This window comes from Hyperolius riggenbachi, chromosome 6 (genome assembly GCF_040937935.1).
Source record: "Hyperolius riggenbachi isolate aHypRig1 chromosome 6, aHypRig1.pri, whole genome shotgun sequence".
NCBI classification, from domain to species: domain Eukaryota; kingdom Metazoa; phylum Chordata; class Amphibia; order Anura; family Hyperoliidae; genus Hyperolius; species Hyperolius riggenbachi.
In genome coordinates this window covers 254,923,210-254,948,930 of record NC_090651.1, presented here as the reverse complement: position 1 = coordinate 254,948,930, position 25,721 = coordinate 254,923,210, and the positions used below count along the sequence as shown (strand labels likewise).

Here is a 25,721-nt window from a genome sequence, read left to right as displayed (position 1 = left end):
TGCCCCGGCCAAGTTTCATCTAGCTTTACTGTTATGCTGTTGTTGGAACAGCTGCATCTTTCTATTCTGTATGGTCCATTTCATAGATACCAGTAGTAAAAAAAAAATGGCATGCCAGTAGCGAAAAGGTCTACATTGAAAGAGAAGAAGAATGAGAGCTTGGCAAAGCTGTGTGGGACATTTTTGTTGGTAAAAGAAACCGCTCGGGTGGGGGAGGGGGAAAGCACAGTGCAGGCACAGGGAGACACTGGAAACACAGGATATATTTAATAGTAACATCACTTGTTTGGTTGAAAAAGACATCCGCCCTTCAAGTTAAACCAGAAAGAAAAAAAAGACAAAAAAACCCGCACCCTGAACCCACACACATCCCAGTTGATATCACACAGCGGGTGAGGGAGCAGCACGAACAATGAAATCGACGTCGCTGGGGTTGAGTAGATCCACTCAGCGTATCACTTGAGGGTCGCCGGCTGCCATCCACACACTTGATATGAGGCGGTCGTTATCAGCCACCTCAGCTGACTTAAGTTAGGCGCATGTACAAGGCTTAATACAGACCACAAATACAAAAACAGATATTAGGCATGTCCTTATCCTGCATTATGTGTACATGCATTCAGCTAATTAACCTTATTTTGTCTGTCCTGAAAATACCATGGGGACACCCAATGCGGACTTCCTGAAAATGTGGATCATCCAGTCTTCTGTTTATCTTCTGGCCATATTTTCTTGGTCAGTCTACTGGATCAGGCGTGTATAAAATAAGTGTCCACAATCTTGCTATGCATATAAGTTCCAGGTTGGTGATTGGACAGGATTTTAGCCAGGTTATAAGCATTCAAGAAACTAGCATTTTCCAAAAGGCCAGGATTGTTTTGTTTTGAAAGATACACGTTAAAGCTAATGATTGTAATTAAGAGAACTTAAGCTAAACTCTGTCACAGTGATAGGAAATTATTGCTTCAGGTAAAGAGGTGGTTAATTACAATTACCGGGACCTGTCGCACGTCTTTCAGCTCCACCAATCAGACAACAGATAAAGCAATATCCTGGGCATACAATGCTTAGATTTTGAACCAAAAGTTTTTGTGGTGAAGCTAGGTGCTTATTTTTATTTCTGGGGCCCAGACACCAATAACACATTTTGTTTGTAGAAAGCTATGAAATTACTACTTTTTATTGCTTCAGAACAGGACGCTCAGTCTGGCCAAGCAAACCTATTAACCTGCTGGGCGTTTCAATTCCCGCGGCCGCACGGCCGCGGGGAGGGGTTTTTTTCGCCCGATTTTTTTTTCCTTTCATGTAGCTAGCTTAGCGCTAGCTACTTGATTCTCCCCTTCCTCCTCTCTCCCTCCCACCCTTCTGATCGCCGCCGGCGATCACGGCCATAAGGAAATCCCGTTCTGAACGGGATTTCCTTTAGGGCTTCCCCCGTCGCTATGGCGACGAATGGAGTGACGTCATCGATGTCGTGACGTCACTGGGACTCCCGATCCACCCCAAAGCGCAGCCTGGCGGCGATTGGCCAGGCTGTGCATGGGGTGTGCGGGGGGGGCCCTCTTTCGCATCAGATCGGCGGCGATCGGTGCAAACACGCAGCTAGCAAAGTGCTAGCTGCGTGTTTGAAAAAAAAAATTATCAATATCAGCCCAGCGGGGCCTGAGCGGTTCCCTCTAGCGTCTCTGGATGAGCACTGCTCGTCCAGAACGCTAGGGAGGTTAAACTATGGCCTCAATTCACTAAGATCATGCTGGAGATAATAAGGCAAGAGAAAACTTACCTCCACACAGTGAGAGAGTTATCTTATCTCTTCATTCCTTAAGTTACCTCCTCTGTAGTTAAGTTACCTCCTCTGTAGTTATTTTCACACGCAGTTAATTAACAGCCTGTCTAGAATTTTGAAGTTATTTTAAGGATTGAAGAGTTAATTTAAAGACAGAAGAGTTAACTTTAGGTTTGCCTGAGGTAAAATGTTTCCTGAATACTACATGCCTCATCACCATGGTGATAACTATAGAAACGTTATTAAAGACAGGAGATAAGCTTAGTGAATTGAGGCCAATATGGACTGAGGAAGAGGAAACAAGTCATCCTACTGTGGTAGGATACAATATTGATCAAGCCCAAAAAGCCAACTAAGCAAACAGCTAATTCCCCAAACAGGGTCAGTCCCAGAAAATGGCAGACGTGTTTACAGACAGAAGATTATTGCCCAGTCAGACGGCACACAATCAAATTATTTGGCAAGCGTGTAATGCCTGTATGGGTTTGTTTTTGTTTTTTTTACAATCAAAAGGACCTGGAGAAAAGGGTGACCTTTAATTTTTGCATGAAGTGTGGAAACCAAACTACTTATACTAGGTTCCCCGCACATTAAGGGGTCATGTACCCACCTCTCCTTGACATTTGAGAAGCCTCTCACACTGTCTGATGAGGAAACCAGCAAATCAATAACGTGCCACAGCAGTGAAATGGTCAATTGGCATTACTTTCCGTCGCCCTCAGCATATTCTGGTCTGAATTATTCATGGATATTTCCGAGAGCAAGACGTGGAGGGAATAGACTTTTAAAGGAAACTGGACAGAAGGGTACCCTCTCTCTGACCTGGGGAGGGAGGGGGGCTATGGGAAGAGACAGAGGTGGGGAGGAGGTCACAGCAGGAAGCAGAAAAAGCAATTAGCATATTTGTAATCAAGGTGATTTGGAATCAATTAACCAAATGCCTTAAGCAGCCTTAAACTGTTCAAGAAACACTGACCCTGCCAATCCCATTAGAGGAGCTGAAGTCTGCAGAAAGATGCCAGCCACGCAGTCCTGAGGGTGATTAACGATTTGGCTGTTAGGGGGCAAGCAAAAGACATAGAGAGCTACAATTTTCCCCTGATGAGAAATGTGTCAAATGGGAATTTACTATAGAACTCCCTATAACAGAAGCCATATGGGTATAATTGAAAATATACTATATTGCAAAACAACTGATCTCTGAAACCAAATCCTTTAAACTGATCACACACAGCTGGATAGTGGGCCAATTCCAAACCTCGCTAAACGTGGCCATACGCCATACAATTTTTTTTAAATATCTGTTCAATTCAAGAACAGCAATCGATTTTTCTCACTGACTGTAACATTTCAAAAATCTGACCAATGTACCACACATGTTAACTTCCTCAATTATGATAAAATGATTTGAAACTGAGAAAATTGCTTGGGTGTATATATTAAAGAGACCCTGTAACAACATTTTCAGCCTTATTTCTTCTATCTTATACATTCCTATACCTGTTGTAATGTGATCTGGATTACTGCAGCCTTTTCTAGTTGCACTGTCTCTGTAATATATCTTTGTCAAGCTTTGTCGATCCAGGGAGGAATGCACTGCCTCTGCTGTGATAGAGACAAGTTATGCACGACCCCTCAACGCCCCACTATGCTCTCCTAAGTGCTGTGTGTACAAGTCACAGGCAAGGTCTCTGCTCACAGCCAGCCTGTCTGCGAGGCTCACAGAGCTATGACCTTGTGAACAGCTGTGAGTGAGGAGTGATCAGTGCAGAGCCCAGACAAGAAGCTAAGGCAACAAGTGGGAGTAACATTCCAGCAGTCAAGTCACTCTTGAGAGGAGCCACTGCAAACAGGTACCTGCTCTGATGATGTATTTCCTGTGTGGCGGCCATATTCATTGTTTACAAAAACAATGAATAAAACAGTGATTTTATCACCAAGAAAGCAGCGGGAGTGGCGAAAATGTCACAGAGGGGGCTAGGAAAAGACAACAAACAGGCTGGTACGTTTATTTATGTAAGAATTTCACAGTGCAGATTCTCTTCAATAAATGGACAATCTACCACACACCATTCAATTTTCATAAAAATTGATCAGAAAAATCCACCATTCCTGATCAACTTTTATCGAATAAAAACAGGAATTTGATCAGATTTCTTGCTTAAATTAAAAAAAAAAAGCTTTAGCTTTTTTGGGAAATCCGATCTTTTTTATTGAATTGCTGTAAAATCGGATCATTTTATTGTATCATGTGTAGCCTCCTTACGTGGTATGTAAATAGTTATTGATGCAGCACACTGTAGCCTCATTTCCAGTGAGGAGTAGAGGCTCATACACACTGGCAACTTAGGTCACCAGAAACAATCATTTAAGATCACCTAAACTGTGCCAGTTCCTAGTGTGCACCCCCACCACACACACACACAATCTCCACTGATAGCTTGTTTGTTAGCGTTCAGGATTGTGGGAAGACCATGGGCGATGGTCAATTTTATGAATTGCTGCTGGGGGTGGCAGCACATTCCCACTCGTCCTCCCTTCTCCAACAGTAGAGAGTCGGGCAACATGTTTGTACTGGGAAAGTCCATCTGAAATGATCAAGAATGATAAAAGTAATCCGAAAAACAATAAAGAACAATCATTTTGAACAACTGTTACTGCAAGTGTATATAGACCCTAGATCACCGCTTTGCATGGTTTGTATTATTCAATCTCTCCATGGAACGGACAAAATATTATGAATTACTTTTTCTGATGGAGTAGATTTTAGCAGGTCTACTAATGGGCCAAGTTATAAATACATAATTTGTACGTAGATGTAATTTGTATTCTGATAGAAGGGGACCCAATGACTGTTCATCACAGGATATACTTAAACGCAATTCTTAAACGTATCTCTTTTTCAATAGTAACAGTGTTCTAGTTAGTTTTGCACTGTTTTTGTGTAGACAATCAATACAGTTGCAGCTAAATTACACAGAAAATAGTTTTGAATTTTCTTGTCCAGAGACAATCAAAGTGCTCCTTATCAGGTCTGACTTATCTTCTGCAGTCCAAAAATCAATGTAAAGGTGCCCATACACTCGTCAGATTGGCAGCAGATAGATAAGAAATGCATCTGATGATCTATCTGATGCGTTTTTAGAACATTTTTTACCAGGATAGAATTCCAATAGATTTCAGTTTGAAATCTATTGAAATTCGATCTGATGGCATTTTTTTGCCATCAGATTTCCATTAAGGCCAATGCAAACTGATAAGCAATCTCATCAGATCGACCTAAATTTTCCACCCAGCCAGTTCGATGGAAATCCATCGAAATCGATCGAAATCGGCCATCGATCGGTCGATTGGCCAACCGATTTGCAAACGATCAATCGATCGATCGATCGGGATCGATCGGCCAGAAAATCGGCTGAGTGTATGGGCCCCTTAACTCTGAAAACAGGACAAAGACTAACAGAGCAAGTTTCCATGTCTTTATACAGGTATAAATTAGCGAGTCTTCCTTGAAACTGATGGCTTTTCCCTGAGAGCAAACTGAGACCAGGTTCTTGCTGAATAAGACTCTGTACAAGAAACACTTAAAAGGACACTTAAGTCAAACAAATAAAATGAGTTTTACTCACCTGGGGCTTCCAATAGCCCGCTGCAGCTGTCCGCTGCCCTCGCCATCTCCCTCCGATCCTCCTGGCCCTGCCGGCAGCCACTTCCTGTATCGGTGACAGGAGCTGACAGGCTGGGGACACGAGTGATTCTTCGTGTTCCTGGCCACAATAGCGCCATCTATGCTGCTTCAGCATATATCATATACCATATAGCAGCATAGAGGGTGCTAATGTGTCTGGGAACGCGGAAAATCACTCGTGTCCCCAGCCTGTCAGCTCCTGTCACTGAAACAGGAAGTGGCTGCCGGCGGGGCCAGGAGGATCGGAGGGAGACGGCGAGGGCACCGGACAGCTGCAGGGGGCTATTGGAAGCCCTAGGTGAGTAAAACTCATTTTTTTGTTTGACTTAAGTGTCCCTTTAAGAGTACCTGAAGTGATTTTAAAGATGGAAACTATACAGGAGAGGAGGAGGAGTTTAGTAGGGGCACCAAAAATTGTATTTCTTTACAATATTTCCAATTACAAATCACAGCAGTCACTAGTATCCTGTCATGAGCAACATCACTTTCTTAAAGGGTAATTGCTATTCTCAGTTGAATTAATTAGGAGAACATTGAGTGAATTCTTTATACCATCCACTTTACCATGATGATGTGCCCGAGTTTCCTTATGAGTCAGTATATCCCATGTCTGCCAAAGGCATTACAAAAGCCGTCTAATATAAAACCGCCCCCTACAGGACAATGGTTGTGACAGAGGGGCAAGCACCACAGCTGTATAGTCTGGAGGTGGTCATGACGAGGACCTTTAAGACATTTTGTAGCAAGTGATTTGGCCATTATAGGATCAGACAAAGCAGAAATTCACATACCGCATATTAAATTACAGCATTGAATGGAAGAACACTAGCTTAGCCTGTTATAATATTATACTGGACATTTTTTGTTATGATAATTTTAATTGAATGCTAAATAAAGTATAACAAAGTTCAAACAAAGCCTGAGCATTATTACACATGCTCTGTCATAAATGTACATATTTATAAAGATCCTAATAAATTACTTTTCAGGACTTTCAGCTCTAAAACTCATATTTTGTAATATGCAGTAAGAAGCCCTATGGAGTAAACTGAGGTACAGTACAAAGTTCTTCTGCAGTTGCCTTTTGTACTTACAGAACAGATGAATTACCCCTCCATCATTACAAACAGACATGATTGACAGCAGCCAATAACAGATCATATGATCAGTTTAACATGTCATTATAGGCTGCCTAGGCAAATGGGTATAGAATAAGTGTGGGTGAATGTTGTACAGTATAGCAATGCAAGCACCTCTTTACAGTCACATTTATGTACTGGTAAGGTCTACTATACAGGAGTCAATATTCACTTTTGATTTAATCAAATGATACTTAAATGATCAGGTTGTTGAAGATTTAAAAGTAAATTCTACCTCAGATAGGGACCAGTACAACAGAGTAACCAAGCAGCTCGGGTGACCCGAACCACTAGGAAAGCATAGGGGACTAAAAGAGATCGAAAAGCCCTGCTACTAACAAGCAATGCTTGGTGTGATTTGCCTTCTTAAAACAGAAGGTACTTGCGATAATTCAGCTTTAACCACTTGAGGACCACAGTGTTAAACCCCCCTAAAGACCAGGCCATTTTTCAAGAAATAGGCCACTGCATCTTTATGGCCTTGCTGCAGGGCTGCACATGTCAGAGCACACAAGTGATTCCCCCCCAACCTTTTCTCCCCACCAACAGAGATTTCTGTTGGTGGGGTCTGATCTCTCCTGGGTTGTTTATTTTTTTATCAATATTTATGTTATTTTTTTTAAATAAAAGTACCTATTTCTTTTTTATTTATTTTACATTCCCCCCTCCCTCCCTCCCCCCGCCAGCTAATCACTGTGCCTTAAATCGCAATGCTGTACAGGGTAATTAGACGGCTATTTCGCCATTTAACAGTCTCCTGGCGGCGATTGCCGCTGGGAGACTGAAGGCGGGGCAGAGCTCCGACTACCAAGCGGAGATGCGTGCGCGATCTCCTGCAAAACCGGCCCGCAGGACCTTACACCAATCGTCGCTAGTCGGTCCTGGAGCTGCCGCCGCGGCCACGCCCATCGGCGTGACGCGGTCGGCAAGTGACTAGGTAACATCTGCTTGGTTACTTTGCTGTACTGGTCCAAGCCCTATCCCATAGAGTCATATCAATCCCTGCCATGTACTGAGGAGGTGCTAAAGTCCAAAACAGGCTGCCTACATGTAGGGTTGATGTGGCTGTGTAAAATTTAAAGCTATAGGCTTGCTATACATCAGCGGTTCTGGATGCAAGCCTGGCTCCAGGGGCATAAAGAGATAATTTGCATATTCAGTAGCGGTGCATTGTGGTTAACCACAGATGTTACTTAAAGAGACACAGAAACTAAAAAAAAAATATGATATAATTATGATATAATGAATTGGTTGTGTAGCATGGATAATTACTGGAACATTAGTAGCAAAGAAAATATTCTCATATTTTTATTTTTCATTATATCTTTTTTTTTTATAACATTGTATCATTCTCTAATATTTGCAGTTTACACACTACTCAGCATTCTAAATGATCTTACAAAGCAGCCTACTGAACGTTTGAACCCTTCTCTGCAGAGAAAAAGAAAATACAATGACTGACAGTTGAGATAACAGGCTTCAGAAGACAGAGCTCTCTGCGACTTTAAAAGTCTTGGAGCTCAATGGCTCTTTTGCATAGATAACAACCAGGGTTTCTTGGCTTCCTGTACTGGAAACAATATAAGGCCCAGTGCACATCAAAAACCTCTAGCAGATCTGCAAAACGCTACTGGTTTTTGAAGCAGATTTCAAAGCGATTCTAGGCATGTTTAGAGAGGTTTTCTAACCATGCCTAGCGTTTTTAGAGCATTTTTGTGTTGCAGATTTCAAATATTGTTACAGTAAAGCTGTTACTAAACAGCTTCTGTAACAAAAAAAGCCTGGAAAACCGCTCAGATCTAGCGGTTTTCAGAGCAGTTTTCCACTTTCCTATACTTTAATATTGAGGCAGAAATGCCTCAGAAATCTAAAAAATGCTGTAGCCCCCGAGTTTGCGTTTGGGGAAAAAATGACCCGCTCTGGTGTGCACCATCCCATTCATTTTTATTAGCCAATCGGTTATCCCCTGCAGGCGTTTTAAAAAACCCTCCAGAACTGCTCTGGTGTGCACCAGCCCTTAGACTTGTGTCTCTGCACCTAATGTTTTATTTCTTAGCTGTACTACACATACAAATCATTATATCATAATTATTTTTCGCTTAAGTGTCCCTTTAAAGCTGAATTATCGCAAGTACCTTCTTTTTTAAGAAAGCAAACCACACCAAGTATAGGCATAATCGCAAACACTTTTGGTTTGTTGTAATGATTTTGTAGTTCTTGTAAACTTTGACCTGGAAGTGAACAGCTTTTGGGGAAAAAAGGATTTGAAAAATCCTTGCGTCCAGCGCTTTTTAAGAGCAATTTTCCACTTTTCCTATACTTTACATTGAGGCATAATCAACTCCAAAATTCTGCAGGACCCGTGTTTGCGTTTAGGGGAAAAAAATTACATCACTCTGGCGTGATCAAGCCCATACAAACATATTATCCAAGCGCTTTTTGAACCGCAGTGTTCTCCCTGGAAATTTTTCCCGGCTGGGTGGCATGAAATAGTAGCCGGGTGGCATGAAATAGTAGCCGAGTGGCATGAAAAAGTAGCCGGGTGGGGCAAGATAAGGGAATGCAGGGCTGGTGCTTCTGATAGCCAGGTGCTCATCAAAACTAGCCGGGTGGAGCAGTCGGCTAAAAGAGCCTCGGGAGAACACTGCGCTAGAGATTTTAAAAGCGCTCAGAAGCACTCTTGGTGTGCACCATCCACACAGATTTAGAGCTGGATTTATTCTCAGTTCTATTCCCTCATGACAGGGTCCCTTTAAAGAGGAACTCTGGACAGAATGAGGAAGGATTACAACTCCAGGCAGGATTTATTTCTGCGTGTTGGGGAGGCTTCCTCTTAGAATATGTATGCTAGTCTAAACTCAACAGGTATAGCCTCAACCTGCTGCCTCTGCCAAGAATCTAGCATGTGTGCAGACTCCCTCCTGTGTTTCCCAAACATCCAGAGTGCTGGACAATCTCAGCTGAGTGCAATGTTGCAATCCTTAACGCCCACCCCGGAAGCTCCTCCATCATACAACACACTGTTGTCCCTCATTCCCCTCCACAAGAACAGAACTCATGACTAGGTTTTAGCTAAAGCATAGTGATACGGCTGTTCATCACTCGGTCCTGAACTCGCCTGAGGGATCAAATCTTAAACTCTGCAGGTGACAATGTGTGTGCATCCTTGCTTTCCATTTCAGTGACCACTTATAAAATCAAGGGAAATATTGTCATGGGGACAAAGACAGAAATAAAAACTTTTTCAAAGTTTAGGTGGGAAGAGTTAAAATTTCTGTTAATATATCCCTTCACTTTGTGCTTTGCCTGTTCCAGTAACAACTGACACCAGAAACAGAAAAATACAGTAAAGTACTACACTAATTAATATAAAATAATTATAAGGCTAGAACTTTAGATGGGATAATTATTGGTAATCGCTCTCACAGAAGGGAGTGACTGAAATTCTCCCCAGTGGGAGAAAGACGACCCTTTCACACAGCATCCAAAAAAGTGCAGGAAAATTTGAGCCTTTATGTGGAAGTGTTTTTAAGTTTTGTATAGATTATGGAAGAACATCTGAGAAAATGTAATTCTTTTGGTGTCCCTGCTTGGGACATTTTTCCATTTTTCTTCTTTACCTGTCTTGTTGCAGCATTCACCCATAATGAACATCTTTGCAACACAGGCAGCAATCAGAAAAAAACAGAAGTTTTGACTGTTTCAAACTCTTCCAAAAAAAGTCCTCATAAGAGAGAAGAAAAACTGAAGTTACAGAGTAATAAAGTTTTCCCATTTCTGGCAAGCTATCATGGCAATGAAGGAGTTACTGAGGCTTCTAGTACCAAGTTTAAAAAGACACTTCCCCCTACATAAAATATGAGCGGAGGAGACATATAAATAAAGAGTAAAAGCCCTCTCAGCCTCTCTCCATCCTTTAACGAGCTCCCAGCAGCTGCAGGGATTATACTGAGCCGCACAGATCAATAAGGAAACCAATCACCCTGACCCTGCTGCCTCCCACCTCTGAAAATAAAATCCGATAAATGGTGCCGGGAGGCGGGAGCGCCGATGGCTCCGGGAGGAAGTGAGAGAGTCTGATTATCCCCAAGAGCGTGCGCAAGAAGCTGAAGATCCCCGCCAGCATGTGTTTGTGAGATCGTTATCTCTGGCAGCGTCTTGTGTGTGCGAGCGTGCTGTACGCAGCATTAGTACTCCCTTAAAAATAGACTGCTTTTTAGTATTTTTGTTTCTGGGCTGGCCTGGATCTATATTCCATTTTTTTTAAGTTTGTGTTGTGGGGTTGGAGGGAGTGGGAATAAAGATTTTCCTGTACCTGCACATACGTCAACAGAAAATTATGATAAAAAAAAATACATTTATACACAGAGCTATGATTAAAGTCCAGATTATTATACTGCCACATTTTTACACTGTGGGCATTGCAGTTGGCAGGCTCTGGCGAATGAGGGCTCGTTCCCACTATCGCGAATCCGCATGCCTCCAATGCATGCGGATTCGCACATGTAATGTGAGTGGATGGGGCTGTTTCCACTCCTGCGGTGGCGTTGTGCGTTTTTTGTTGCGGAGAAAAAACGCACAAAAGAGCCAACGATTTCGCCTGCGTCGGGAATCCGTGCGAATCGCCGCTAATGTATTTAATAGTAAAAACGCATGCGTTTGTTACATGCGTTTTTACCCGCGATTTCGCGTGCGATTTCGCACCTTTTTTAATTTTATTTTGCCCTGGCAGTGTCATGGTTAATTTCACATGGCACCCTGCCATGCGAAATCGCGGGTAAAAACGCATGTGGAAACGCATCCGCATGCGTTTTTACAAGCGTCGGAATGCGGCCGAAATCGCGTCGCAACAGTGGAAACAAGCCCTGAGCTCTGAACAGGCTGAACATTTATGTTTAGCGTTATGTAGGGAGGGCAAATGTGCAAAAGAATATTGTAATCAGCCAAGAAAAAAACAGCCCTTTCTTTTTTTTTTTCTATACTCAGTAGGTTAAGGCACTTTTCACACAACAAATTTTGCATCTGTTTTGCAATCACCCCAAATGCAAGTTGATGGCATCACACTTGAGTTGTTCCGCAAATTTTCTGCAGACAAATTAATGGATTTTGCAAAGTTAATTGCGTTTTCATGTAAATTAACTTTATTAGTATGCATGAAAAATCGCATCCTAAAAATGTACGTACAAAAGGGAAAAAAATTGCAATACCTAAAAATGCAGATTCGCAAATGCAAAAAAAACAGCCAGAAATCGCAGGGATAAGTGTGAAGGCTGCCTAAGGGCCCATTTCCACTACACCCGTCTGTCAGTGTTTTTCAGCATGCAAAAACGCACCAGAACTGACAGTCCCAGTAATATGAATTACATAACTGCAAGACCATCAGGGGCTCAGTTCCAGGTCCATGAGGTGTTCCAGGTGACACACAGGTACGAATCCAAAATATGGCCCAGTGCACACCAAAACCGCTAGCAGATCCACAAACCGCTAGCGGTTTTGGGTGTGGATGACAGAGATTTGGGCCAGTGCACACCGAGCGGATTTGGATGCGATCCGCTGGCCGCATCTGCCTGAACATCCGCGTGGCTAATGTAAATGAATGGGCTGGTGCACACCGGCGGTTTGAGGATTTTAGCAAACCGCAAACGTGCAGCAGGAGGCACGTTTGCGGTTTGCTAAAAACCTCAAACCGCCGGTGTGCACCAGCCCATTCAATTACATTAGCCAAGCGGATTTTCAGGCGGATGCGGCCGGTGGATCCTCTCGGTGTGCACTGGGCCTATATGTGTATCTAAGTAACTCTAAGGAGGCACACCTGTGTTGTCCCAATTTTTTGGCCCTACTATTCAATGCAGTATTTTTTGTGTGGGGGTTTATGCAGCATTTAATATGCATGCAATGATGAAGACCATAAGGTCTGAAACAGCTGTATGCATGTTGGATTTGTGTGGCTCTGTAAAATGTATAAGGTATAGGCTCACTATACATCAGCAGTTTTGGATGTGTGCCTGGGTTTCAGGGGCAAAAAGAGATGATTTGCATATTTGGGAATAATGCATCATGGGAAATTATACTGAATTAAGAAGGCAAAATTATATCCTTATTTAGTAAAAGGACATTTTTGGTCCCTTTTAGCCCCTTACACTCTCCTAGTGGTTTTGGGTCACCATGAGCTATCTGGGTACTCTATCTGGGTGTGTATCTGATGATGCCCCAGCTAAAATGTGAGCCTCTGATGTCAAAGGGACAGGTAGTGGGAAGGGTTCTACCCCAGATAAAGACTGCTGTAAAACAATGTTGAAGAAGTTAATCAAAGATGGATTAAGATGTACAGGTACATAAGAGGTTCCCTTCATGGAAAATTTCCAAACTCAAAGCAATTTTGATTTACTGATCAACAGAGAAAGCTCAGGAGCCCAGCTCCTCAGGGCCCGTTCTCACCTGAGCGGGAATCTCGCGATTCCCGCTCAGGGCAAACCGTTAGCAGTTTTGTCAAAACCGCTACACATTATAGCCATCTCTAGTGTTCCCACTGCCGTGGTTGCGGTTAGCGATAACCGCAACCACGCTGCATGCAGCTGTTTGCCGGCGACGAGCGATCCGCGATTAGCGTTTGTGATTAGCGTGCAAAGCACGCTAATCACAATCGCTTCAAAACCGCCGCAATGTCCAGTGATTTTTCCGCGTGAATCGCGGGAAAATCACTACCGCAAAACGCCGGCGGTAATCGCCAGCGTTTCGCGATTACAAGTGTGAATGGGCCCTCACTCCTCCTTTCCTCACCACTGATAGTGTCACAGCTTGCACAAGGATGTCACCAGGGAGGGGACAGAGAGTAGAATGTACTGCTCATCAGCTCAGACTACTGCTCGCATTGAAATCTTCCTCTACCTTGTCAAATTCTGGTTATGAGATTGAGGATTATCATGTCTAGAAAGAAAACAATAGTAAAACAGCAGTAGCTGAATAGTGTACTGGTTAAAGCAGATCCGAGATGAAAAAATAACTATAGCAAGTAACATATCTATTCATCTTATCTAAAGTTTAGATGGTTTACACAGTACATCGAGCTGCAAACAGTATATAATTATTTCTTTCTTCTGTGATACAATGAGAGCAGCCATATTCTGCTTGTCATCATTATACAGGCAAGCTCCTTTGCATCTCCACCCCTCAACCTGTGAAAATTCCACTACCCTCTCCGCTTCCTTGACTCTGAAATCTCATGCATGCTTCAGCAAAAGCCTCCTCCTCCCCAGGCTGAGCTTCCATGAGCACTTGCAGCATGGGACTCAGTATGCCTAGGCGCTGAAGGAGCTGGTGGCGTGGATACATTAATTTACATTCAATGAGTAAATAAATAAATTAAAAAAAGCATTTGGGGGGAAGAATGCCCAATAAACTATATGTAAGGCCCCGTTCACACTTGCGTTTCTCTGCCAAACGGACCGGATGACCTGACTGGATCCAGGTGTACATCAGGATGCGATCCGGATCAGTTTGGCAAAAGAGAGTAGAAATAAATAAAAATTTTGGGGTCTGGGAGGTCAGCAGAAGGTGCACCTGTGGAATCAGGTCCTCCGCTGTATAAGCCTCACTTCCACCTCCGACATACTGCCAACAGCTCCAGCACGTTAAAAGTCACTGCTGCTCCACTTCAAAATGCTTGCCCATGTGTCCCCATCCAAAATCGCCGCTAGAATACGCATAGGAAGTGGGGTAGAATGTCAGGTGTTTGTAGCCAGTGTGTTCTGTGCTTCCGTTTCCAATTGGTTTTCTGTTTCCGGATGGTGCAGTCAGGCTCCGGTCCGGGTGCGTGGGCGGGATGAGCCGGACCAAAAAATAGCGCATGTTGGAAAAGTGTCCGGAGTCTGGATCCGGTCCGGCTCCGTACTGTATGGAACGGACGCGTGTGAACGTCCGCATAGCCTTTGCATTGCTATGCGGAATGTACGTTCCGTTTGTACAGTATACGGTCCGGATCCGATCAGGCGGATCCGGATAGGGAACGCTAATATGAACCGGGCCTAAGGGTCAGAAAAATGAAGGCAGCAAAAGTTTGTCTCGGAAAAACTTTAAGGGCACCACGTTTGACATGGGATGCCAGGGGGTTCAAATCCTGGATAGGGTCAGTACCTACTAAGTAAGAAGTCCTTGGGCAAGACTCCCTAGCACTGCAGGGGGCCCCTTGAGCGCGCTCTTGTGGCTGTAGCTCTTGAACTATTTTAGTCCGACAGGAGAAAATCGCTATACAAATGTTCGGATTATTATTTGGATAGAACACAAAACTTTCTACTCTAGCTCCGAGTACTACTCAAACATATAGGGCACATTTTTTGCATCTCTATAACAATTAATACATCTGCTGCTAAAGTCATTTTATTGTACATTAATCTGTCAATCCTTAAATTCAAATATAATGTAAAACAGGAAAATGTATTTATACACATAATGCACACAAGAACATTTGCCCTCCAACTAGGCCCAGGTAGAAACTGAACTATCTGGCTACTTTTCAGCACAATTTCAAAAATTCAATGTGAACGTTAAGAGGAGTTGGCAAAGGAATTATCAGAACTTTCTAAAATAAAAAGAATTTTATGAGCAGCAGGTTTTCTCATAGCTTACATAGTCAGCTATTGTATCTTGCAGCATTTACCGTTTCATCAGTGGTAAATAAGCCCCATGGTGAGAGCACAGTATTAATCATCTGTCGCTAGCAGGTAGAGGGCACAAGCGCGGCATTACAGGCGTATAGGGAGCTGTAACACTCTGTGTCAACCCATCACCTCTGTGCAGGGTGATGAGAGAAGGTGACACCCCCGTAAAAAGACCTGGTAAGACGCAGCAATCTGAGTCAGCACAGGCTGAAGGGATCAGTTTTATGGATATGACAGCTGTGGGAGGGACACGCAGAGTTGACACTAGTCCTATACGGCCAGGGAAAGCCGTGTAAGCCCCTTTTGTCAGCACGCAGCTTGTTGGGGCAGAATGGCTCCCGTCAGGATAAGACAGGTAGATTTGGGTCAGGATTTACTGATAGGTACATAAAGCATCCCTAACCCTTTAACTACCAAAGAGCCATAGGTTGTATAAAGCACTATGTATTACCGAGCTGTATAGTAGCAATATAGTCAGACCTCTCATATCAGGTCTAAGCTGTACAGAGCACACTGATGCCTGCCCTGTCATAGTAAGCATTTTGGCTCCATTTTCCATATTAAACATTCCTCCATTGACTCCCCACCTCCCCCCCATGAACTCACTCTCCCAGATGCTCATTGTGTGGGGCAGAAGTGCCTTAACAGCCTGGCATTTCCAGCCGTTCTCTAGCACAAGGCATGCAATGACTTCACCGTGCAAGTGCACACATGGCATCCACTGGGAATGAAGGGGGCCCAGAAATGCCCCCCAAGTAAATGAAGCTGGAAGCAGGAAATTGATACCAAGAAGGGCACATTTACACAAGCAGGAGTGTCAAGTGGTGCACAAAGCTCAGCACCACTGCTGATTGCAGCGAAGAACGGAGAAGTTGTGCCCCGTTCAAAACTAATTAATAACCCCGTCTGCCCCCACCACTCAAAAATGTGTCTGGACACATCCGTATATGGCACCACATTGCACAGAGTGTGGTTTTAACAGTGCCACAATACTCAATAAGCAGCCCAACCGGCAAAGTGATGGAGGCAGTGCAGAGCACTCTTCACTGCACTTTGCACTCTTCGGCCTGGTGCACACCAAAAACCGCTAGCAGATCCGCAAAATGTTAGCAGATTTTGAAACGCTTTTTCTTATTTTTCTGCAGCGTTTCAGCTAGCGTTTTGCGGTTTTGTGTAGCGGTTTTGGTGTAGTAGATTTCATGTATTGTTACAGTAAAGCTGTTACTGAACAGCTACTGTAACAAAAAACGCCTGGCAAACCGCTCTGAAGTGCCGTTTTTCAGAGCGGTTTGCGTTTTTCCTATACTTAACATTGAGGCAGAAACGCATCCGCAATCCAAAATCTGCTGCAGCCCGGGAGTATGCGTTTCTGCAAAACGCCACCCGCTCTGGTGTGCACCACCCCATTGAAATGCATTACCCTAGCAGATCCGCACCCGCAAGCAGATCGCAAACCGCAGCGGAAACGCTCCGGTGTGCACTAGGCCTTCCTGTCCTTGCTATTTAGACTGGTGGCTTAGACGCCTACTTAAAGGTACCCACACAGGCAAGTTAGTGTATTAAGAGGGAGGATCTGAACAACTCAAACTACAAAACAGCTTAAAGCGAACCTGAAATCAGAACTTCGTCTCTGATCTAAAAGATACGCAATAGCATAATAACCTTTAAAGAAAAACATTTCTTTATTACAAATCATGTAATAAAGTTGCAGTGAGTCTTTCATGAAATCAGACATATTGTTACCATCCTGTGTTTACAAATTAGCTGCTCTGCCGTGGCAGATGAAATTCCTGAGCTGACAGAGCTGAGAGATCAAATTACAACCTGTGCTTAGTCACAGATGAGAGGAAATTAAAGAGGCTAAACTCTCTAAATACATACAGGGTACATTTCTCTATGTTTTACTTATGCCCTGTGCAAGAGTTCAGGTCCACTTAGTATAAGCACACTCATAAAGTAACATTAATTTTTTATTTACTTCCCAGTGCACAACAAAATGCCTATAGCACTGTGTTCTTGTCATTTGTGAGAAATATGGCGATCCCAGCAATACGGTGTACTATCTATCCTCTGCCACTTTTGCAACATCAGCAAAGGAGCAGCCGCTCTGTTCTTTGTGTGGCCACTCTTTGGTAGACATAGATGTAGGCATTGGCTATAGGAAATAATGGAAAGACATGCCCCCACACTTTCCACCAGGGCTGTGGAGTCGGAGTTGGAGTCGAGGAGTCTGAGTCGGGCAATTTTGGGCACCCGGAGTCTGAGTCGGTGGTTTCATAAAGTGAGGAGTCGGAGTCGGGTGATTTTTGTACAAAATCCACAGCCCTGTTAAATATTAGACTAAGGAGTCGGAGTCGAGGAGTCGAAGTCGGGGCCATTTTGGTTACCCTGAGTCGGAGTTGGAGTTTCATAAAGTGAGGAGTCTGAAGATTTTTGTACAGACTCCACAGCCCTGCTTTCCACAGAGACATTACACACTGAAAGGAGCAGACACTTTTATTTGTTTACAGTAATGCTCAGGATTTCTGACAAGGCCACAGAAGCTGGGACTGTGGGTGGATTCTTACATATAGAAGAGGGGGCTGCACACGGAATGGGAGAGGAGCGATGTTGGGAACCAGAATAAAGTTGGCCTAGGAGGGGAAAAAAGTGTAATCTAGCCTAGGCGGTACTTTAGAGTTCTTCCAGTAGCCAGTCATATAATCTCTGTATAGGGTGTGGGTAGACTTGCTACAGTGCACGGCCAGCATTGCAGCAACAGCACATTCTGCAGACATTTCCTATCACATGTGAGCTGCCACCAGAGGAATCCCATAGTAATTATTGCTTCATGCTGGGTAACCATCCCCCAGGTGACATAACAGTTCTGCATAACCCACAACATAAACAGTTAATATATAATCATAAAAACATGTCATTGCTCCACTAGGTTATAACATTTACGGTAACCTACAAGAGACTAATGGATTATTAGAGTGAAATTCACTTTGAGAAACAGAGGCGTGCGTGAGAAGATAATGATCTTTCGGTTCTTTCATGAAAGATAAGGTTAATTTCTGATTAGAGTGTCCCTTTAAGGACCTGGTTGGAAACTTTAGAAGCCAAAGTTGATGAGAGACTGAAGCTCTCAGTTCTCAGAATGTAATTCACAAGACGCCCTCTTAAACATAAAAAGGCTGCTGTGCCCCTGCTGATTCACACAAGAGGTGGACAGATTAGAATGGTGTGAAATTGGCCTCGGCGTCAGGCGCCTCTCGTATAATGCAGACTTCTGGAACAGCAGCGATAAGTAACCCTGTGAATCCATCAGTTCTGCACAGCACAGCAAAGACTGCCGCTGTAACAAGGAATGTTGCCTAACTCAACCAGCTTACTAATGTATATTCCCTATACAGAGAATTTAGTCAGACTACAAAGCAGACAGCGTAGCTTTAGAGCAAAGCCACAACTATTTACTCTGAAGATTCAGATACACAAAAACATGATGCCTGTAACTTTTAACAACACAAACCCACTTCCCTTTCTAGAGTTTAAAGGAGAACTCTATGAAGCGTTATTGGTTTGGGAATGTAAAATATCCAGCATTTCTAATTTATATATTCTACCACCCAAAAATTGCTGCACTTTATGGGCACAGCTTACCGGAGAGGGTGCTCTAAGCTTCTGAAGGATAATTGTTTTTAAAAAGGCCTACATTACATAAGTTAACCCAGAGCAGGGACAAGGTCCTCCAGCACCCAAAGCTGAGACACCAAAGTGCGCCCCTCCATCCCTCCCACCTCAGCCGTCACACACTGATTGCTATTAGACTAAGAGGGCCACAGGGCCCACAACCTCCCCAACACCTTAATCTCTAGTTATCTGGCTTGCAGTCACTGCCATGTATCCCGTTTTCTTATTTCTTTCTGCTTCAAACACAATTAGGAATGACAGCTGAATGAATTCTGCGCCCCCTCCTACACTGCGCCCTGAGGCTGGAGCCTCTCCAGCCTATGCCTCGGCCCGGCCCTGAGTTAACCTATTACATGTTCAGTCCAGTTCCACCTCCACAAGAGTCCTCTTAAAATGAGGTCCCTTCCAGAGAGGATATGGGGAGACACATGCAAGCCACTGAATTAGGAGGGGCATCTCTCTTTAATAATGTATTCAGACAATTGATAGATGAAATCTATGGTAATGCGTGTATAGAAATGACAGTCAATATGCAGTCAGTTGGTTACATGAACACGCAATAGCGTTTTACATGCTCTACCCTGATTTCTCAGAAACAAAGCTGCAGCCTTAATTGTTCACTCTGTGCTATACAATGTGACTTGAGTCCATGTGTGACCACATCAAACCAACTTTCCAACATGGAAGACAGGGCCCCAGAGGAAAAGACCATTTCTGCACAAATAACTATTCATTCTTGGAGTTTGGCAGCAATATTAATGACATCACAGTGTGCGTGATCAACTAGTGCAACGTGACATTTAAAGCAAGAAAAGTAAAAAACAAGGTCTTTCCTGAGCAGTTTGTTGTGTGAACATGTGAAATGGCAATGGGGATATGATGTGAACGAGTGACACAAAAAGAGGCATAATGCCCAATACCTGTAAGAGCTGTCTTGGAAGGAGATGTTTAAGTCCCAGTGCGCCCGTATCCTGTTGATAAATAAAGAGAGTAATCAATTCACACATAGTCCATGGCACATAACTCACAAAGCACAGAGTAACATTCACCAAGGCAGCTCTACCATAGTCTGCTGCCGCCTTACTCAAATGGATAAACTCTGTCACTGCTGCTGCATTTCACACGCCTGGCAACTACAACCATCGTCATATTTCAAGCATAGAAGCATAAAGGCAAGATGCCAATTAGGCAATTAGTGGCAATTTATATTCAACAATTAAGCCCACAAACAAATTTAACATGTTTATAAGTATGTTTTCATGCGTTTCATTTTTCTTTTCTTTAAACGCGATAAAGTACTGCCTTCGGGGTACTTCCCATTCATCTGTGCAGCTGTGTATATATGAAAGTGTATGTAAAAATGCGTTTACAAGCACTACCATTAAACACTATGGAAGGTGCCTTTGGCAAGACAGTAAGCTCAAACTGTGCTGCAGCGCAGGCTAAACTACACCACTGAGAACAATGGAGGAGGACTCTGCAAGTGCTCCAACTGTTCTCTGTACATGCCTAAATATGCAATTAGGGTACACTCAAACTGTAAAACACTAGCTTCAACTGCACTGACTAGTGTTTTGTTTTTTTTTAATTGGCATTGCTTGGCACAAAGTGCTACTTTTGGTAGGTACTGATTGGTGCTTACTAGTAATTTCACAGGAGTAGGCAGGCATTTTTCACTTACCTCTATAGAGCTGTAATCACTAGACTATTAAAACGCTCGCGGCAGAATTTTAGGCAAAGCCACCTAGCACCATTTTCCTGGAGCTACAAAGCACCACTAAATGCTAGGAATCACTTGCTGTATCATTTAGTCTCCTTTTCCATGGAAGGGAGCAGGCAGTGAATTCAGCTCCTGTGCACTGGGTGCTTGCTGGCATACGGCATGGGCATAAGAAAGCATAAGAAAGACAGCCTCCCTGTAGCCGCGGCCGTGCTCAGATGTGACAAGTCACAGTTTTTACCATCAGGTAACTCCATCGCATGTCGAACAATTGCACACGTTGTGTAACAAACGTTGCCAAAAGCGCTTGTGGTCGGCAGCCGGAGGGCTGAACTGCCCCAAAAAGCTCACTGAGAAAAGAGGCCTTACAGTCCCATTCTCAGCACAAGTGTTTTTCTAGTACGGAGTAGTCTCTGAGTACTCAAGTGACATAACTCATTTTAATGGCATATAAACTCTTTGATTTAAACATTTAACATAAAACATTGTTAAAGGACATCAAAGGTGAAAATAAACTGAAAAAAAAATGTATATCTTTTCCCCTTCTCCTAAAAATGACTTTTTTAGAGATCCCACGGTTTATATTTTGTATTTAAATCTAGTTTGTAAGTTTTACTGTTTTATTATTTTTGTTCAATGACACCTCCATTGACGTATGCCAGAGCTCAAATCTATGAATTAAGGCAGCCATACACTGGTCGATGTGCCATCAGATCGACCAGCTGACAGATCCCTATCTGATCGAATCTGATCAGAGAGGGATCGTATGGCTGCCTTTCCTGCAAACAGATTGTGAATCGATTTCAGCCTGAAACCGATCACAATCTGTTGTGGTGGTGCTGCCGCCGCTCCCCCCGCCGGTATACATTACCTGAGGCTGGCTCCCGGGCGTGATGTCCCCGTCATGTGGCACCTCCGGCTCCGGCATCCGCATAGAACTTAAGCTATCACACCAGTGACAGCGGAAGTTCAAATAGAGCGCCCTCTAGTTGTACTTCCGCTGTCACTGGCATGACAGCGGAAGTTATACGAGGATGCCGGAGGTGCCATGACGGGAGCAGTGACGGACGGGATGCCCGGGAGCCAGCCTCAGGTAATGTATACCTGATCGGATCGGCCGCCGCTAGCGACGCGCTCCCTACCCGCGGGCGATCGAGGGTAATTTCCCGCACGGCGCGATCGACGGACCGATCCGATTTCGGGAGGAAATCGGATCGGCGGGTGCGTGTTGCGCGAACGATTGGCAGCAGATTCGATCCCAGTGATCGAATCTGCTGTCGAAACTGCCGCAAATCGGGCCAGTGTATGGCCACCTTTATTGACCCTTTTTATCTCTTTCCTGCTCCAGGAAGCCATTTACTGTCAGGATTAAGTATTTTATGGCTGTAATTACTTATCAGTGAGGGTTATGCTATAGTCTGACCCGGTCCCGGCCCAGACAGAAACTGTCACTTGCATACCAGATTTTTAACTTTTTCAGGCAGAGAAAAAAAAAAGAAACACAGCATAGTTATTGGGGTGCTTGGCACTATACATACGCATGTCTAACTCATCACGTCACATGTCACCTCGGTTGTCCTTTAACCACTTAACGACCGCCCACTGCACAGGGGCGGCCGGAAAGTGGATCCCGCAAGGACCGCCGCATGCACAGAGGCGGCGGTCCTTGTACGGGCATGGGCGGAGCGATCGCGTCATCCGTGACGCGATCCTCCGCCGGGGATCGATGGCCGGGGATTTAGCCTCCAGTCCGCCGGCCACTTGGCAGCGCCAGCGGGCGGAGGAATACAAATCTCCGCCAATCAATGCATATTAGGCACTTTGTTAGGTAAACAAAGTGCCTTATACATGCTTCCTCCTCGCCTCGTGGTCTCATTGCTCCAGAGACCACCAGCGAGGAGGAAGCAGAAGTGAGTATACACCACACATTGTTTTTTTTTTAAACAGCCCCCCTGATCTCCCACCCCAGCCTTCAGACCCCCCCCCCCCCTGATCACCCCAGCAAACCCCTGCCAGCACCCTTGCACCCCTCTAACCCCCCCCCCACCTGTCACTAACTATCGACGCTATCCCCTACGTTAGGTCCCTAACTGCCTCCTAATCACCCCTGACCCCCCCCCCCTACCTTTAAATCACTCCCAGACCCCATCCCAGACTACCCCCCTGTATACTGTATACATCTGTATACAGCTAGCTTACCCCCTGATCCCCCTCTGATCACCTGTCTATCACCTGTCCATCACCCCTCAGCACCCCCATCCATCAGAGCAGACCCTAACTGCCCTGCGGGGGCAACCGATCACCTGCCCAGACCCTCAATTGCCCTCAGACCCCCCTCCTGATTACATCCCCTGCGCATTGTTTACATCTGTCCTCCCCAGCAATCACTAACTGATCTTCGATCAGTAACCCCCTGTGTCTGCCTCTCATCAGATCAGAACTCAGTCTGCCCCGTGCGGGCTCCTGATCAACCCCCCACCCCCTCAAATCGCCCTCAGACCCCCCCCCCCCCCCCAATCACCGTCCAAGTGCATTGTATTTGACTGTGCTGTGATTGTATTCGATTGTGCTGCAATTGTATTCGATTGTGCTGCAATTGTATTTGATTGTCCCGTGATCTGCTTCGATTGTCCCGTGATTGTTTGATTGCCTCTGAGACCCCACTTCCCACCAACCCCCACCCAACCACCACCCTCACCCCCTATCACCTTCCGAGTGCATCAGATTTGATTGTGCAGTGATTGGATTCGATTGTGCTGTAATTGTATTTGATTGTCCCGTGATCTGCTTCGATTGTCCCGTGATTGTTTGATTCCCTCTGAGACCCCACTTCCTGCCACCCCCAACCCCACCCTCCCCTCCCACCACCTCCAACCACCACCTTCCGAGTGCATCAGATTTGCTTGTGCTGTGATTGGACTCGCTGTGCTGTAATTGTATTTGATTGTCCCGTGATTGTTTGATTGCCTCTGAGACCCCACTCGCCACCACCCCCAAACCTCCCCCCCCCACCCCCCCCCCAGATCATCCACCTGTTACTATCCTAGTGATCTAAAAACAGTGATCAGTGAAAACTGACACTTTTTTAGCATCACTAGTGTTAGCAGTTAGGCCAGTTAGCTAGGCCCCTTTGTTAGGGTCAGTTAGTGCCCAGCCCACTGCACCGCATTCACCGATTAGTCGCCGATTAGCGCCATCACTGTCGCTAATCAGCATTGGTACTATATAGTATCTAGTGATCATTCCTGATCGGACAGATCTATAGCAGTACATTAGGGTCACCTTAGTGTAGGCTCCACTAAAAACGCAGTGTTTACCCGATCAGGCCTGATCGTTCGCCCGCACTTGCGTTCAGCCGCCCCACTGTAGTGACAGATTTTTTTTTCTGATCACTGCATAAACACTGTACACTAGCTGTGGCGCTGTAAAGATCAGGTTTTTTTTGTCAAAACTCAGTGACCACAGCTTTCTACCTCTCAAATACTCCCTTTTGCTAGGTAGGTGCTCTTTTTTTCTTGGTAGTCTCGGAGGAAAACCCCATAAATTTAGCAGTCCACAATGGCAAGAAGGGGGATTTCCGATGAGGAGGTATACAGGTACATGGACCAGTCGGATGAGAGCGTTTGGGAAGACTCAGCCGACGAATCATCCGGGTCCGAATTTGAACCTGTGGAAAGCAGTGGTTCTCTGACCGAAAGTGATAACGAGGTTTTGGTCCCGGCTAGAGCCAGGCGTACCAGATCCCATGTCGTTAGACCGCAGGTGGCGCAGGATCCGCCTCAAGGGCAGCAGGGTGGTGCTAGTGCTGATGAGAGTTTTCTTGGTGAGGCAGGCACCAGCAGCGCAGCATCTCCTGGACTTAGTACCAGTACTTCCGTAGACCCTGGTGAAGTGGTGAGCGCCAGCATGGAAGTTGAAACTGGTACGGTGGCGCGTGCAGTAGTAGCCCCGTCGCAGCCACCAAGAAGAAGACGGGCCCGTGTATGTATGCGGTCGTATTGGTCTACGAACCCAGTACATCATGTTCCCTTGTACCCTGCTGCCATGTCCAGGACACGATTTGAGTCCATCCTGCGCTTCCTGCACTTCAATGACGACAAAACCTGTCATAAAAAGGACCACCCTGCTTATGACCGGCTCCACAAAATTCGGCCCCTCATAGACCACCTGTCATCAACATTTGCAGATGCTTATACCCCTGAACAGAACATCTGCGTAGACGAGTCCCTCTTACACTTTACTGGGCGCCTTGGCATCAAACAGTACATCCCAAGCAAACGCGCCCGGTATGAGGTGAAACTGTATAAGCTCTGTGAAAGGGCCACAGGCTATACATGTCGTTTTAGGGTCTATGAGGGAAAAGACTAAAAATTGGAGCCGGTCGGATGCCCTGACTACCTGGGGAGCAGTGGAAAGGTTGTGTGGGACTTGGTGTCACCCTTGTTCCAGAAGGGGTACCATCTTTATGTGGACAACTATTACACAAGTGTGGCCCTCTATCAGCACTTAAAGTTAGAAGGAATCCGATGCTGTGGCACTGCACGGCCTAGTCGCCAGATCTTCCCCCAACGGCTCGTTACCACCAGCCTTGAACGGGGGCAGAGGGCCGCCTTGCGTACTGACGACCTGCTCGCGGTGAAATGGAGGGACAAGAGGGACGTTTACTTTCTGTCCACCATTAACACAGACACGACAGTCCAAATTCAACGGGCAACTGAGGTCATTGAAAAGCCCCTCGTAGTCCACGAATATAATGTCAACATGGGAGGGGTGGACTTCAATGACCAGAGGTTAGCGCCCTATTTAATTTCCCGGAAAACAAGACGCTGGTATAAGAAAGTGTCTTTTTATCTGATTCAATTGACAGTTTACAACAGCTTTGTTCTCTACAGTAAGGCTGGGAGAACTGGATCTTTCCTTCAATTTCAGGAACAGATCGTTCTGGACCTCCTGTATCCAGGATTGAATTTCCCTTGAGTGTGGACACCCCCGGTTTATATGTGATTTACTTTGGGCCTATGATGATACTTTAATGCCACACAGAGTCATCTATATTGGC

The 25,721-nt window shown here is 44.9% G+C and overlaps 1 protein-coding gene across 7 annotated transcripts in view; it reads right to left on the bottom strand.

The window, feature by feature from the left end:
• The window catches only part of SAMD11 (sterile alpha motif domain containing 11), a 272,374-nt gene that overhangs the window by 109,746 nt on the left and 136,907 nt on the right, over positions 1 to 25,721 (bottom strand). For all 7 annotated transcript variants that reach the window (XR_011022124.1, XM_068240716.1, XM_068240712.1 and 4 more), the window contains exon 4: positions 19,863 to 19,913. Coding sequence is in view for 6 of the 7 variants with exons in the window: in XM_068240716.1 (XP_068096817.1) it covers positions 19,863 to 19,913 (51 nt within the window). In the remaining variant the exon portion in view is untranslated. The remainder of the gene's footprint in view (positions 1 to 19,862; positions 19,914 to 25,721) is intronic.